Here is an 18,182-nt window from a genome sequence, read left to right as displayed (position 1 = left end):
CTAGGCAGTGTAGCCCCGATTTATGTTTGCGTTTCCTCTCAGCTCAGCACACATGGCAATATTTTTTTATACTGCCTGCCTGCACGCTTGTTGTTGTTGGATTTTGGTTTCCATGTTGTGCCTGTTGACGCAAATTGCCAAAATTGCCTGCGGTTGTGTTTACATGGCGAATGTAACAGACAAGTGACAGCCGCACGCACCAAATTCAAATAAAAGCCAATGCCAATGCCAGAGAGAGAGAGCGAGAGAGTGCAAGAGAGAGCGAGCGAGGCTTGAGTTTGGTAGGCAGCAATCGTGCGTTACATTATTTAATTCTGACATGTGCTTGAGGTTTGCTCATACGTGTATGAATGCGTATTCTATCTATTTATACACAAGTATGTGTGTCTGTGTGTTGCCAATTCAAATTTAAGCTAATATGCCTTTGATATATGCTCGGGCTTTTCATTTGTATATATGCGCTATATGCTTATAGATTTACGCCTAAAGTCATTTGCGGGCTATCAATAGATTGCCATCTTTGATGATTTATTGCATTACTATTTAAATGTTGCTTTTGATATATAGACGACACTAATCTCCCCAGCTACAATTATATACATAGCACATATATATATATCTATATGTTCTTGTCACGCTTCATATTTATTTGGCTTTTCATTTTCATCTGAATTTGATTGCTTGTCCCTTTGCTTCAATTGGCTTTCAACAGTTTTTGCAGCTTGTCGCACTACTTTATGTTGACTGCAGCATATTCTCAAGTTTATCGTATGATGAGTTACAAGCGACAGCAAAATTGTGTGAAGATTGAATTTTTGATTTGCGAGCTTGTTATCGAAAAAAGCCGCATGGATTTGAAAGGATTTAGTTAGTGATTGGCTTGAGAGCGCTTAAAAGTGCTTCAGAGCCTTACACTTCAAAGGCTTCGCTGCTAACAGCAGCAGCGTTAATTGGCTGCGCACACACACAACGCATTTTATTCCTGGTTGGAGGCTTTAATTGGATGCGCAAGTTTAGCCTCAAAATACTTTTCTAAGAATTACCAAATGCGCTTAAAGTCATAAGCAGTCAGTCACGTGGTCATAAACAGGCTCAAGTAGTATCTTTTGCATAATATCCAAAGTACACAACATATACATATGTGTGTGTGTGTGTGGTGTATCTGTATCTGTATCTCAAGCCGGGTATTTCATAGTCGTTCGCTTGCCTATTCAATCACTTGATGCTTGGCGTTAGCTCTCACTTTGAGCTGTGCTGCCGTTTTAGCTATTTTCTAGCTTTAAAATTGCTTTAGCTGCAAAAGTTTCATTCAGCAAGTCTAGTCTGTATTTTAGTTGGATATACTTTCAGTTCTTGCTTATTTCACTCAAATGTTTTAGTACATTATTAAATTATTTAATTGGAAATACTAAAATTCTAAACTAAAGAACACTTGACAGAATTAGTTTGTGAACTCCAAACAATTTCTACATTTGTTTCAAGACTCATGTTAATAGTTAAATCATTGAATTCTCTATCAGGTATATAGCATATAGAATTGTCGATAATAATACACAAATATATCTCAAACCTAGCTCTAAATAAATAAATAAATAAAATACATAGATGAATGATGTAAGCTGCTTTAATTACAAGTTTCTTTATACATGCATAATTATTAACATATATATAAGAAACTGCAGCTAATATTAACTGCTACTGTCTGTCTATCCTTGTTTTAACGCAGCTCTATATTTTCTTTTCTTTTTTCTCAGTTACACTTGCCAACTTTAGAGATTTTTCTTTTTTGCTTTGCCGATACAATTTATATATTTTATTTTATTTTTGTTTGAAAGTAAATCTTAGCACAGTGGACGTTTGCTTTGCCTTATCAAAGGCAAAAGCTTTAGGCAAACGCTTTGCACCTTTTTTTCTTCTGTAACTGTTTCTGTCTGTTTGTGTGTGTGTGTGTGTGTAGCCTACATAAATTTAGCAATGCCATAGCTAGGGACGGCATCAACAAAATAACTCAAAGTGTCATCCAGGCTCTTGAAGTCTATTGTGTGATGTCTTTTGTTATTGTTATGCTTTGTTGCTGCAATGGCCTTTAAGTTGCCACCCACACTCAGGCAACCCGCTGGGTGGGTGGGTGTCTGGGCTATTCGCATTGCTTATCCTCGCACAAAACGTTTGACGTTGTTGCAATCGCTTTGAGACGTTACACGTGTAACCTTCTCTAACAATGCGTATATTTGCTTTCAACTTTCAGCGATTGGTCCTTATGTCTGGCAGCCCCCAGCCCGCTTCCCGCCCACTCTCTTGGCACCTTTATAAGTGCGCACACCATTTTTATTAGGTGTGCTTTTCTTGTTGTACATAACGACACGGCTCTAGAGTCTCGACATTTGTAAATCACTATGCTGCCATTTAGAGGGTGCCCCAAGCATCAAGCGTCAGTCCATTGCCACTCAAACTGTACACACATACACACTTAGGCTTACAAGCCAACACCAACACACACACACACACACACATTTGTATATGTTTTTTTATTCATGGCATTTTAGTATTTGATAACAATCTAAGCAAAATGTATGACATTGTTGTGCGCCCAAACTTTCGCTCTCTCGCTCACTCTTTTCACTGCCCACGCTGAGAATTCTCAATTCCCCCAACTGATTTATATTTTTTTCTCGCTTTTTTTTTTGCTGTTTGCCCACTTCAAGTGTTTGGGGCCAATGCCAATGCATGGAAATTATTACATATTATAAATCATATCATGACATCACATTATGCTTACCATACAATTTTCATGCTGCAAAACCTTTTTCCGTTTATTGTTGCCACCCACAATTGTTGGCACAACAATTTCCACACAAGTCCTTGCTGTAGTTTTTACACCTTTCAAGTTGCTTCGCCTAGATGTTTGTAATATTTTTATCAGCCCACTATAAATTATGTTGTTAATTCTGTGTGAGCGGCAGTGTGAGCGAGAGCAAAAATATTGGGAAATATTGATAACACCTACATAAATTTCGTTTTAAGCACACACCACACAATTTATATATTTTCATGTCAGAGATGTTAATCCGTTTCACAAAAATAAACTAAAGCTAATTTATGACATAATTCATTTTTAAATATTCTAAAATTTTGCCATTAACCTCTAACACATACTCATAATGTTGTGAAAATTTATTCAACTTTTATAGCCTTAGTGATTTGAGCTTTTAACTAAACAAAGAACGCAACTGCATTAGCAGACTTGCGAATTTTAATTTCATTAGCACACACACACACATAAATATTAACATTTTAATGGCTATTTTAGCATAAATTAACCTAAATATTTTTTTGTTTTAGTATTTTATTGATGTGAGCAATCAAATTGCAGCATTTGCGATTTTCAAATTTAAATATTTTGTCAAACGAGTCTCAAAAATCAAAAAAAAAAATATAAAAATATTTTAAAATGCACATGAATTTATAGTATGAGCTGCTATAAATCTAAAAATAATACAAACTACAATACGAACTTTCTTAACTGAGCTATAGCCTGTTCAAACTTTAGTTTTAATATTCTAGCCTATGCATAACTCAACTAAATCTCAATCAAATGAAACCAATTTACACTCATTTTAATTGTTTGCTGCATAAGCAACGTAAAATTATTTAAAGCAGTACCATCCATTTAAATATCAATAAGTTAGAGCTTGTCAAAGTTTTCAATGCACAAATTTTTAAACCAAATGTTTAATATACTATGCATAATTAAACTATATATAAAATAAACAATAATTATTAAATATTGTAGTTTGCTTCATAAACAAAAATTGTCTAGTCCATTTAGCTACCTTTGAGTTGAAGTTATTCAATAATCAAAATTGTAACTGGATACAAAATCATTTTCCACATATGTACAAATGTAATTAAAGTGAAAGTAACAAATTCACAAAATAAAATGCTGTTAAAATTGCACTCAATTTAACTAACCTACTTACAATGTCATTTTTTTTCGAAAGCGCAGCATAAATGAAGCTTTTTAAATATTTAGTTGTGTAATCAACTGCAGCGTACTAATTACAAGCGCATAAAGGAATTATCTTACACACACACACATAACGTATACTTGTTGCTAATTATTGTGTGCACAATTTGTTTGAAATTGTTAATATTTAACTGAAAAAAATGTGCAATGCAAAGTCAAATAAATATACATGTTTACTTTTGGGAATACAATGAACTCAGCAGCAGCGCAGCGCATGCCAAAAAGCTGATTCACCGCAAGCGCTGCAGATACATATAAAAGATACAGATACAAGTGCAAAGAATGATTTGTTTGTTTATTGAGGCAATCATAATCGTAATAGTAATAATAATAATTATAGTGGATATACATTAATGGCAACGATCAGCAGCTGTTTAATAAAAATTGATCCAATTGCAATACTTTTTACTTTATTGTTATTGTTGTTGTCGAAGTTCTTATTAACAAATATCACATAGATATTCTAGCTTAGAATTAAAAAATCTATAGACTAAAGCAACTACAAGCTATGGCGAACAAATCGAATCGTATCGAATAGTTATATATATATATATATATGTGGTCGTTCGTCAGTAGTTGGGGGCAGGGTGTAGTTCGTATATGTTTTGGCATTTTAGTTTTTGTGCATATAGTAAATATATATTTATAATAAAACATTGGTGTGCTTAATACTAAACGCAGTTTGTGTGGCATGTGGCATGCAACTTTAATGTGCGTGTAATTCTATGTACAATAAAGTTTGCTGGCTGTTTAAACAAAATAAAAAAAGTATAAAGTGTAGTAACTTTTGTTTGCGCGTAATTTCATAAGAATACTTTTTATATATATTTTCATTTTTGCTGCGGATGTCTGTGTGTGTTTTGGAAGTGAAAGCGAAATTATAAATGAGATCCTTTAGATACCAAAAAAACAAAAAAAAAAATAAAACAAGTTACTAGTTGAAAGTTTTTGCGTTTTGCAGCTTAGACACGATCGATCTTCTCATCGAAATTGGAGACGGGCCGGTAGGAACGTTGCTTGGCTTTTAGGTGGCGTATATAGAAGCTGAGCGCCAGTATTACGATAAGCAGACATAGCACTATATATGGATATAGCTGCTGCACATAGTTGGAGCGATGCACTACCTCGACCACATTGGGAAAGTCATGATGCTGGCAGGGAGTAGTGGCGTCGCCTGCTGGCTGCTGATCCGCGTAGCCAACGTTGTAGCCCTCGTTGGGCATGGGCGCGCATTCGGGCCAGCAGATGGGACAGCAGCTGCCCTTGAGATTCACCTGCCGCTCGACGGGACAATCGACATGCCCGCACATGGGTAGCACGCACTTTTGCTCACCCCCCACACACTCGCACTCCTCGCAGCCATCCTTCCAGCTCTCGCCGTCGCTGAAGTCAAGGTTCAGATCCTTGTCATGGCAGAAGGCATTGTTGTTGCCCTCCTCGCAGGTCTGCTGGCAAATGCGCGCGCCCCAGCGGCACTGGCAGCGCTTGCAGTTCTGCAGCCAAAAGTAGTCCGTATCCCTGGCGGCAGTGCAATTCGGCTCCAGCCGGCACTCGTACGTGCCACAGCAATGACCCGGCGTGCTCATGCTCTCGGGCAGCAGTTCGATGACCACCTCCGCCTCGCCGCTGCAGTCCGGAATATAACAAGTGTTGCATATGCATTTCTTGTTCAGACAGCAGCGCGCAAAGAGCTCATCGCTGGGCAAGGGCATGGGCATGCCCATGATGCTGCTGCTGCTGCTGTTGCTGTTGCTGAAGCTTGGAGTAGTCTCCGCCACGCTGTTGATCTCAAGCATTTCACGTATGGCGCTATCCGGCGGACATTGCAGCTCCGCATCGGCTGGGCACACAACATTATCGCAAGGCTCCGGTATGGGCAGCAGCGCTGGCTCCACTAACAAAATAAATAAAAGAATAATTAGCTTCAATTTTATACTTGCGCATAAATAAATTTTTAAGCTTTCCAGGCAACTCACACACACACATTCAAACGAATATCTATTTTAAGAAAAACAATATTTAATCTTGCAAGCACATGGCATGCGGGTAATTCCTCAGATATGTTAATATGTTCCACACACACACACAAAAAAAAAGAAAAGCGAAAGAAAATGCTTTTAATTGCCAATTTCCTGTTGATTGGCAATGTGTAAACAACGTTTTTAGTAGACGCAAGTATCTCGACAATGGCCCAAACGAAATTATTTATAAAAATATACTATATACCATATAGTATATTAAGCGTATTGCTTGTGAGCCATAAATAAAATATGCCAAAAATTTATGCACATGCCAAAAGGCAACAAAAACAATTAGCAAGCAGCAGCAGAATTTTTTTATATGGGAAGCAAGTTTATCTTGGGAACTGTTAAATTTCAATTACGATTGCTAATCAGTTTACTAATAAATCGTTACGATTAGATAATGCTTGAATTCTTGAGGGTTTACATTAAAACTGTTAAGGTAGTGGCATAATTTAAGTTATTTTGAGTGAATTGCTGTGAATTGAAATTAAAGTGACTAACTATTTAATATTTTATAATAAATATACCAACACAATTTAGACTAAGCATTATTACCAGTTGCTCAATGAACAAAAATTTTAATTTTAAAATAAGCCAATTTTAGTAGCAACTAAAAGAAGCCAAAAATAATTTGTTTGCTTCTTTTGAATAATCCGCATAATTTGTAAACTATTTTGAATTATTTCAGCTAATTCTTATATATTCTCTTATTTTGAGTTACAATCAATAAGTTGCCGCATGATTAGAATTAACTAATCATTATTTAACAAGTATGCTATGGCTATATAGATAAAGTCAACATTAGTTGCTGCTGCTGCTCGTTATGCTTCAGATTAGACTAATTAGGATTCATTATGGCAGCCTACTTAGCTGAGAGTTCTGCCTGTTTGCTGTTGCTGCTTTGGCTGTGGCTTTGGCTGTGGCTGTGGCTTGGGCATTTGCATAATTGGTTAACACTTTTGTGTGAATGCGTTGCAGGAATTAACGCGAATCGCAAAATCGCTGAGCGTGCCGTGCCGAGTCGTTCGCTTGTCGCTTGTGTCGCATTAACTTAAATTGAAATGACAACTTTTTGATGCGCACGTGTGCGTGTGTCTTTCTCTATGTGTGTGTGTGTGTGTGCACACCTTTCACCAAGACATCCCGAAAGTCTTCAATTTACCTTTACACGCAGTTTTGTTTGCCAATTTTGGGTTTGGCAGCAGTTGCGAAAGTTTGCGGCTGCCTTTGAGCTCAAGCTCAAGTTAATTTGTCATTTTCACTCGCCCATATAATGGCCAAATGCCTTGCGTATTTATCTCTCTGCGCTCTGCTTTGCTTTTCTTTTTACTTTCAACTTTATACGTTTTCTGTTTTTTTTTTTTTTTGCTGGTAAACAAGCACGAACTTTGCTCCTTGACTTTGGCCAGCCCAAAGTCAAAGCGAAATGCGCGCGTATCTGATATAAAAATCGACTGGATTTGGAAAGAACAAAACGAAGAAACGAACTGAACTCAACTCCACTCGACTCGAGAGTCAGCCAGGCTTGAAGGCTTCGCTAACAAGCTGCTTACACTTTATTTAATTAAAGTTTTTTTTTTGCTTAAACATATATTTTGTCGTCGCGTCTTATCGGGCAGCGTCAGCTTAGACGCTTGTTTTGTTATTGAGTGCGCCATTTGACTTTGAAGTGTGGAGAGAGCGCAGCGGCAGGACCAAGGACTTTTAGCTGCAGTGTTAAGCACAAGATATGCTAGAAAAAAGACAAAGACTGCGACATAGCGTGAAATGTGAATGAATTAGCCGTCAGAGCTCGCGACACTGCAATGCCAAGCAACTGTCAGACTAGCCACAAACCCAAAGCCAAACCAAAACCCAAACCTGAGCTGAGCTCAGCAGCAGTAGCAGCAGCGTTAGTAAGCCCCGCAGGATGAAAGCCAGTCATATAACCTAGATAACAAAAAACAAAAAAAAAAAACGCAACAAGAAACGAACCGCACACTTGGCTGCCTACAGAACTGGAAAGCTACAGAACAGAACAGAACAGAACAGAGTGCGGCAATAACAGGACAAAGCATACAAAAAAAAGTTGCAGCTACACACAACACCCACATACAATAACTTTTTTTACAGCCACGCTCTAAGAAACTAATTTTTGTATTAAAAGCAGACCACTCTATATATAATATAATATATATATTATATATATATATACGCATATAGCAAGTCGAGTGCTTTGCATTTTATGTTGCATGAAAAAGGGGAAAAACTCTTTAAAGTGAAAACTTTTTTAATAATACAACGACAACGCCAAGCAACAACAACAACAATAGCAACAACAACAACAATAAGAAGAAACTCAACCACAAAGGCGCACTTCAAACAAGAATTTAAATTGTTAGTTTATCTCTTGACACTGATTGGAATCACGATTTTTACATCTCAGTCGCTGTCTGTGTGTGTGTGTGTGTGTGTGTGCACAATTGGTGTTTAATGCCTGAATAGCATCGGTCACTTGAGAATTGTAGCAGCAGCAGCATCAGAACCTGTCTCACATTCACTGAAGCAACAATGACCCAAATTTCAACAGCTGTGCATTTAAATTATAACAGACTTAAATTATTTTTTTTATCGTCTCGCAAATTTGAATATTATACAAATTAAGAAAGTGTGAGAATGAAATTGCCAAACAATTTTATGCATGATTTAAAAATAAAGTTGTTGTTGCTCGCAGTCTTTAGTACGCTTCTTGATGAGTTCAACAATGAAAAGCAAGCAGTGCATAAATTTTTGCTTAAGCCTTTAGTACGGCTAGCAGCAATTGGTGGTTAAATTTCAATTCACCAATGCTACGTATTGTTGAACTATTAAACTTAAACATTTGAGTTACATGTATTGTAATTGTTAAATATGTTTGTTGTTGAATTGAAGTCACAATGAAAAGCAAGCAATGAATTCATTAATACTTCAGATTGTAGCATTATTGCTTAACCCTTCATTGGTGACTTTCTTGGTGAATTTAAATCAGGCAGTAAATTTATTAACGCTTGGTAGCATTTTTGCTTAACCCTTTAGTACCGCTAGCATCCATAGGTGATTTTAATGCAATTCACAAATGCTGTTGTTGAACTTTTAATTAATCAAATAAACTTAAGCTAATTAGTGTTGAACTATTAATTAATCAATTAAACTTTCGTATTATATGTAATTGTTGAAGAATAAGTTGCTTGTTGGTGAATTGAAATCACAATGAAGAGCAGACAGTAAATTTATTAACACTTGATTATTGTACAACTTTTGCTTAACCCTTTAGTAAGGGTAGAAGCGATTTTAATAAAAAGCGCAATTCACCAATGCTAGGCATTGTTGAACTAAAGCTATATAGTATATACACTATACAGCTATTCCTATAAAAGTAATGCAAATATTAATTAAACAAACTTTTCAATTACATGTAATTGTTGAAAATTGTTGTTGAATTTTCTAGTGATTGCTGAGAATTGCTTACGCTTCACATTGGTGTAACCATTGGTGTAATGTGTTGATAAGCAAATTTCTTAACTGATAACTAGTAAAGTTACTACTTTTTCAACAATGAAACGAACTGATTACCCAGTAATTAGTCACTGCATCAGCTACAGCCCAGCGCGCAGTTCTACAGGGTAGTTATCAAGGCTATTTAACACTTTATGCGCCGCAAAACTTGAATTTGTTGAGGTGTGAAGCATTAGTTTATTGTTTATCATATTCCAATAAGCTATAGCTTTGCTTGTCAGCACACATAGCAATAACTAGTATCGAAAATATATATTTTCAATGATAGTTATGTTTGAATGATTTTGCTGCAGCACTTAAAATCATTTTATTTATACACACGGCAATTGAGGTCAGGACCAATGAATATGAATGTTTTGAATTTTAGTTCAGACAGAGTGTGTCTCGCTCACACAGCTGCTTGCTATATAGTGCATTATCTATTTTCCATCTGAACTGCTTTGCGCATAGACGAATTTATTCAAGCGTTGCACAGATTTTCATTCGTTTACACACAGACAGAGCAGCAAACACTTTTGTTTCACTACAGAGCTGAGCTGAGCTGAGCGGAGCTGAGCGTATCCTTCAGTTGGGTTATCTAGCAGCTGAGTGCGCGCACCTTGGAATTCAATCAGGCTAATAGCCAAAGGGCTGGGGTGTGAGCAATTCTGATTCAATTATGAACAAAGCGTAGCCAGACTGAAAGTTTAGTTTGTTGCATTATGCGGCGACGTACAGTACAGTGGCTCACTTTAGTATTTTTACAAGCGGGTTTTCAGCTAACGCGACTGCTTGGACTGCTGGCCATAGAGTCACCCAGTGCGTGGTGCGTACGTTACTCACGCTGCTGGCAGCGCTATGGCTACTGCTTGTTCGCTTGCTTTGTATGCTGCGCGCCCTTTGCTTTCCATATTACGTATACGCACATGGAGTTTCTGCGCCAGCATCAGCTGCTGTTCATTGTGGGCTGCGAGCGCTACGCGCTGCTGCTGCTCTCGGCCAATGTGACGCTTTGGCTGCATGCCACACGCCAGCGTCGCATCATCGCCTGGATCAAGCGCCTGCTGCGCTGTCGCCGGCAATTGCTGCAGCTGCTGCACAAGCAGCGACTGCAACAGTCTGCGCGCCAATTGTGCACCTCGAGCCACTTGTGCTGCATCTACGCGCTGCTCGGCTGCCTCGTGGCCTCCGCCAGCTATGCGCTGTTTCTGCTGCTGCACGACGCGGCGGCCAGCGCGCTGAGCATTTACTTTGCCAGCATTTGCTACGTCTACGCCTGCCAATTGGCGCTGCAGTTGTGCCTGGCGCTCTACGTGCTCGCGCTGCTGCTGCTGAGCCACTTGACGCGCCACTGCCACTACCACTTGCAACAGCTGCTTACAGATGCGTTGCACGTGCAGCGGCAGCAACAGAGTCGACTGCAGCGCGCGCAGTGCCGCTGGCTTTGCCTGGAGCTCGCGCAGCTCTGGAGGTTGCATCTGCAGCTGCAGCGGCTCAGCTGCCGTCTGTGTGCGCTGCTGCGCCTGCAGCTGCTCGCGTTCCTCGTGCTGGCGCCCACAGAGCTGGCCATGCACGCGTTCTTCAGCTACTTTGTGCATCACAGTCGCTGGTGGCTGCGCACGCATCACACGCCCGCGCCAGTCAATGTGCCAGCCATTGCGTCTATGTTTGGCATATTTGGTCAACTGCTGTTGGCGCTGCTGCTCACCCACAGGCAGCGGCGGCTCTTTGTGCACACACGTTGGCGCCTGCGAGCGGCAGCCCTCACATTGCCACAGCAACTCAATCGCTCGCTACACAAATCAGTAAGTGAAAATATTTGCCAAGCAACTTAACATAATGCGGCTATGTTAACTTACAGCTGTTAACTGCAGTTGCTCAAGTATTTCTTTGCTAACCCCAATAAACTTTCTTCAACGCAAACCCAAACCACAAAAAGTTTGCCAACTTCCTTTGTAGCTACAGGGCATTAATTTTTTAAAGAATTTGCTGTTGTTATAAATAAAAAGGCGTTGTCAAATATATGTAAAGGCATTTAATCAAACGATTTATAAGCACTAGTTAAGTTTAGTTTGCAGTACAAACATTTAATTTAATTTTATTATATCACTAACTGACATTTGTTTCCAATTCTATCGCTTTGACCCCATTTCTGTTTATTTCTTAGCAAAAGCAAAATTGCTATAGCATAACTAATTTAAATTCAATTATTTAAGATTGCTAATGATTCCAAGTACCTCAATTCTATATAATTTACTAACAATTTATTATAAAATGCGCTCAAATTATCCATAGTGCTGCTGCTGCTGCTGCAACTACAGCTCAAGTTTACTTAACTTTACTTGTGCTTTTGTTATAAATAAATAAATGTTAAACTTGCGCTCAGACTTCCGTTTGCCAAGTCAAGTGGCATATTTACACATCAAATACAAATGTTATGAACAGACGCACAAAAGTAAAGTTATTTATTATTTGTGCAACATGTTTCATGCTCAAGATGATTGCAACTAAATTGCAGCTTTTATTTCAATCATTTAGATGCCAACGAATTGCAATTGCAATTTGAATTTATTAACAATTTATTGTAAGTCGATTTGCACGCCCAGAGCCAGAATTGAAAATGGTCTAAAATTTAAATGGCACTTGCTTAAGCAGCAGCAGCAGCATTTAAAGCTTTTTATTTATTATTATGCACTGCGCCTAATTAAACATTTAACATGCAAAAGAGAGCGGCGCGTAATTATTTTTATTTGTTTTGACTGATTGCAGTTGTGTTTTTATGGCCTACAACTGAAGCTGAACGAACGATTATACAGATTAAATGTATGCGGATTATTCGAGCTCAACAATCGGCTGCTCTTTGCCATAGTGCAAACAATAATAAGCTACGTCATAATACTTGTACAATTCGATAAGCTGATCAACAAATGAGCAGCTGGACTTGGGACTTACGTGTGGCAGCAGCAGCCGCTGAGACGATGAGCAGTCCATGGAGCAGCAGCAGGTGCAGCTTACACATTTTGGCAAACAAGTGGGATGAATGGGCGCAGTAGTAGACAATCGATATGACCTTGAAGCTTGCTAAAATCATATACGAGTTATGATCGTTGGGGGCTGTCTGTGTGTGTGTGTGTCTCGTTTATGGCAAAATCAAAATCAATTGAATTTCGTTGTCATCTGCAAAAGAGAAAAGAGTAAGAGAAATAAATTGTCACATTTTTTGCTTGCTGCTTGTTGATTTTTATAGTCGCATACCAAACACACACACACGCACACATATATATATTTTAATTTAATTGCATTGCAAAACAAGGCAGTAAAGCGTTACTAAGTCAGCCAGAGCCGTCGCCGTCGCCGTCGTCGCCGCAGCGTTTGACTCGCTTGTATCATTGCTAAAAATAGCAACAAGCATTTGTTTTATGTGCTCTTTTTGTTGTTGTTATTTTTTCAACTGAATGTGTGAGCAGTAGTAGTTTTTAATGACCGCAGGCAACGACAACGACCTGGCAACCATTTCACTTCATTCCTGAGAGATACGAGAACGAGAGCAGCTCAGCCAGCAAACCAGCAAACCAAAAACCCAAAACCGAAAACTGAAAACTGTTTTGTGCACAAATAAAGCAACAAAAAAAAAAGGCAAAACTGATAAATGCAGCTGTATATGTTACAGGTAGCACAGGTAGCAACGCTGCCAGCTCTAAAACTGATTTGTTTTCTCTCTGCGAAGCACTTTGTATGCTATGCATTCATTCATGCAATCAATGCTAGATTTACAGCTGCTGAACTTATTGACAGCAGCCCAAGCTGCACGCACTTTAAGAACTTGACTTTGACTTTAAGCTGCACGCATATTTCATTTCATAACATAAAATGCTTTATAGCGCTTCTCAATGAAGCAGTTAATCGATTTGTTAATTAATCAACACACACACACACACACGCACAGAGGCGGCAAACCGCGCGCGTTTGCTCACTTCCGACTCAAGCTGAATGGAAAATCGTTTGCCCATTATAAATTTTATTTTTTGCGCTTTCTGTCTGTCTGTCTGTCTGTCTGCCTGATTGAATCTAAGTTGCGCGCTATTGTGTGGCAGCGCTGAATGCTTCATTATTTCAATTCATTGCATTCGATGAGCTGCAGCTCTAGCGCTTTTATTTACAATATTTGCTTATTGATGACTTAATCGCATTTCGTACTCAATTTTCAATTTTCAACGTGTGTCTTGCAATTAAAGCCATAATATGAAATGATATCATGTCATATGATTCATTGTCTGCACGCATTGTTTGCAGATTACGTATACGCCACATGCAACGCACACACTTTATTTAAACAGCGCGCAGCTTTAATCTTGTGCATTAACTTTCTTATCTAATTGCTTCGCTCTCTCTGTCTCTACTATGCATAAGCGTTAGTGAGATAAACATTTATCTATGCTACGCTCACATATTTGTATTTGTATTTGTGTGCCTCATAGTTTTTCCAGTTAAAAAATTTCTATGTATGTGTACCAGGTGTACATAGCTTCTCCACTATTTGCGATATAGGTGACTGAGTATATGGTACGGGTCTGAATACCTTGGGGGCATTCTTTCTTAGCTGTAATCTATCTCTGTCCTGCTCACTGCTTCGCCTCGCATATTTGTGTAGATGACTAAACTCTGATAGCAACTGCGTTATGTACACTAGGGTGGCTCGTTGTGATAGGTAAAAAAAAGCAAAATTTTAAGCTATGCTATGAAATAAAATTAGAAATTGAAAGTTCGTCAAAAGCAACAAGACAAACTCAAAGTTTGTTATAATTTTAATAATATATATAATAATAATAATAATTTTAATTTTAATTTTAATTTAAGCGTTCAATTTAGAACTTTTCATAGTTGACAATTATATAAATTTATGTTAATCAGCGCTTCTCATTGTATAACTTAGCTTATGATTATTATTATTATGATTATTATTATTATTATTATTATTACGAGAGTCACCCTAGTGTACACACACATACAAAACATACTATGTAGTAGTTACTCGTTTATGAGCCAGCAACTCGGCTTGGCTATGCTTTGGGGTCAGAGGCGCTATGTTTGTCGGTTTAAAGTGAACAACAACAGCAACAGGAATAACAACAACAGCAACAACAACTCAAAACAACAACAACAATTGCCGATCGGTAAGCATAATGAGTCTCCCCATTGGCGATAAGTACGTCTGTAGTTGAAACGCTGTCGCTGTCGCTGTCGCTGCTGTCGTTGACGTCGCTGTCGAGACGCAGCTTAGCGTCGCGCGGCTCTGTCAATGCTGCCAATGCTAACTGTAAGTTTTTACCTCGAACGCAAGATAAGCTTTATGATTGCCATAAATTTCACTTGAATGCGAAATCTGATGCATCTATTTCATGCCTTCGCTTCAGCTTATTCTACTTTTTTTCGCAGTCGCGCTGCTCACTCTTCGCACTCTTCACTCTTCGCTGTTTTCATTTTGTATTATTTATCTTGAGACGCTACACATGCAAAACAGCAGCAGCGGCAGAGGCAGTAACGTCGATGTTGACGGTCTCGGCTCAAATACAAGTGTGTGTGTGTGTACTCAGCCGCATGCATGTGTGTGTGTGTGTATTTACTCGTGTTCGCGTACAATAATTTCACGTTCAACAACTTTTGGCTTTTTTGATGAGCCAGCAGCAGCAGCAGCAACAGTCGCAGTCGCAAGTTGAAAGGGACTTTGGGCAGTGACGGGGCGTGCCAATGAGCGTTGAGAGAGGGGTGGGTTGTATGTTGATGTTGCTATAGCTACTGCAAAAATTAAGCTTGCCAGCTGCCTCTGAAGCTGAAGCTGACGCTGACGCTGACGCTAGCTTGGGCTTTGGTCGCCAACTTCGCCGCTGTCCCCTGCTCTTTTACACAACACACTCTCTTGCGCTCACTCTTCCCTCTCTCTCTCTCTCTCTGTCTCTTTGCAGCTGCACGCAATACACTTGCAGCTGAGCATAATTGCTTTCGCTTTGAGTTTGAGTTTTACGTTCATTAAAATCTTTCAGCGGCCTTAAAGGTAAAAAAGCGAAAGAGCAGCGCAAAGAGTTTTGGCTGAAAATTCTTGCTGTAATATAAATCAAATGAAAAAAATTTTCATAATTAAAGCGCAGTTTCTTATCTGCTTTGGCTATCTAATATCCAGGCAGCTTAAATTTACAAAAGCAAAGCGAGACAGCAAATGAAAAGAATAAAAAATGAACGAAAAAAAAAAAACAACTTGCGCTTTGTTGTTGTGCTCAGTTGGCAGTTTTAATTCTTAGTTGACAGTTTTTAGCGTTCTGTTGACAGCGTTTTTGAATTATCGCGGAAATGTAATCCAAGACTTGTAAGAATTTAAGGGCACCTGAGTTCTTGGTAAAGAATAATAAAAATATGCGCATATGTATAAAATGTCAACTGATGCAATGCTGATTGGTCAAAATTTTGAATTTATGTAATAAATCATACAGTAAACATTCTAAATGAGCAACAACAATCACATAATCAGTTTTGTGAATTAAATTAGGCAGTTTTTATAGCTAAAAATCATTGATTAAACTTTTTAAGTATTAATTTTTCTTTGAATGAACAGCATAAACAAAATTTGATTGCAATATTCTAGGGATTATTTAATTGTAAACAAAAATTAGCGTGTATATAAATTCTAAAATATTCCTGGAAGATGCAGGTTTACTTTATTACTCAGAATAAAATCTATTTACTCGTTGTTATCAATTTTAAGCGCTTTATGTGAATTATGGAATTATGTTGCTTCTAAGGAAACTTTGCTGCTTGTCTACATGTTGCTTATAAATAATGTTTACTGTATTAATTTTAATGCGATTACGTTTGCCAAATATGAGAGCTGCTGACTTCTGACTCCCGCAATAGACACGCATTGACCTTAAAGAGTTTTTGGGCTGCTTAAAGAGTATGAAAGCTTCGCTCTCAGACTTTGGCGTAAGCTTTACTTTCATGTGTGTGTGCGTGTTGTTTTTATTATTTGCTCTGCTTTCAGGCAGGGCTTAAGAGCTATAAACGCGGGAGAGCGCTACAGCAACTACAACTACAACTACAACTAGTCGGTCCACACGCTGGACGCTTTAATGTGAGGCTTTTGGTACTTTCGGTAAATGCTGGCTCAGCATACAGCGCGCGCGACCACAAACAAACATATGAACATGTGTATGTGTGTGTGTGTGTGCACACACAGATAAATATAGAGACAGCGACAGCGACAGGCAGACAGACTGACTAAAAACACATAATTTTTCGATCATTGCGCGTTTATTGAACGATATATTTATTTGCTTCCACCTTTTTTTTTCATTTACGCATGTCGCTTTGCGCTTTTAACCTTGATTTTTGTGTAAACAAAATGTACAAATACAAGCGCTCTAAACTAAACACACACACACACAGAGACACACACACAATGCAGCATATGCTTGTTTAGCAACAAAAACAAAAAGCTTTCGGCCCAGTGTGCGCGCCAGTGTGCGTGTGTGTGAGTTTTTAATTTGTTTGCGTTTGTTTAGTTTTTTAGTTTACTGTACATTTATTAAGTTACCTATTTATAATTTGTTTATTATTTAGCAAATGCCTGTGAATAATGTTTAAATATAGTGCGTCAAAGACATAAAACTTTGCAATAATTAGCTGGGAACGGAACTCAACCTACAAACATATTCTAAACAACATTGTCTAGCCTAGGCACATTTATTATACAACGGTACACACAGACAGACGTACGGACGGACGGACGAACGTACGGTACATACATAGATATGACGTTATGCGGCGCGATATTATTAGATATGCGCTATCTTAAGTATATAACATATGAGCCTAACCAACTACCCAAGGCCCCAATCAAGCGACTTATATAATCAGCAGCAGCTACAGCTACAGCTAAAAGGCAAAAAAACGTATAAAAAACTACAATTGAAATTGAAATACAATTGGTACAAGTAATATTTTATAACATGGTTAACCCTTCACATGATTTAAACGCGCCCCGTTTGCATGATTTGTTTTGTCGTGTGTCGCCCGTCGCGCTGTCGCGCTGTCTCTGTTTCACTTACGCTGCCGTCTGTCTGTCTCTATCTGTCTCTGTCTATAGATTATGTGCACAATCTGTGGAATGCGCACTGGAGCAGCGCTCTACTCTACTCTACACACCTGCCACGTAAATTTTGTAAGCTCTCCCAAGCAGCATTCAGAGCATAAATATCTTTTCGTTACGTTACGTTACGTTCAGTTACGTACGACGACTTCACATGCTGAACGTTGCCGTTGCCGTTGCTCTAGCTCTGCTTGCAGTTTCTTTCACTTTGCACTTTTCACACTTTACAGCACACACAGCAGCAGTAGCAGCAGTAGCAGCAGCAGCTTGTTTGAATTTATTATTTTCTCTTTGGCTCTGCTCGTTTGTCGCACTTTTCTTTTGCCTTAGCGCCTAATTGTTATATTACACGCACACTTGGTTTACTTTTTTGTATTTGAAATCGTTAAGCATCTTAGCCGCTGCTCACATCACAACAAACAACAACGCGCTAATCGAAACGTTTAACTAAATAATTGCATGCGTTTTCTTCGGCTGC

The 18,182-nt window shown here is 38.5% G+C and overlaps 1 protein-coding gene across 1 annotated transcript; it reads right to left on the bottom strand.

Annotated features, from left to right (window-relative positions):
• Positions 1-4,329: 4,329 nt before the first annotated feature.
• Positions 4,330-18,182, bottom strand: LOC108600843 (cysteine-rich motor neuron 1 protein). The gene is made up of 3 exons (XM_017988641.2): positions 17,761-18,182; positions 12,517-12,741; positions 4,330-5,921 (listed from the first exon to the last, which is right to left on the bottom strand). The coding sequence occupies exons 2-3, from the start codon at positions 12,653-12,655 to the stop codon at positions 4,990-4,992; spliced, it is 1,071 nt and encodes a 356-aa protein (XP_017844130.1). The 5' UTR covers positions 12,656-12,741; positions 17,761-18,182; the 3' UTR covers positions 4,330-4,989.

This window comes from Drosophila busckii, chromosome 3L (genome assembly GCF_011750605.1).
Source record: "Drosophila busckii strain San Diego stock center, stock number 13000-0081.31 chromosome 3L, ASM1175060v1, whole genome shotgun sequence".
Lineage (NCBI taxonomy): Eukaryota > Metazoa > Arthropoda > Insecta > Diptera > Drosophilidae > Drosophila > Drosophila busckii.
The sequence above is the reverse complement of the archived record's forward strand: the minus strand, read 5'-3'. Positions and strand labels throughout refer to the sequence as shown.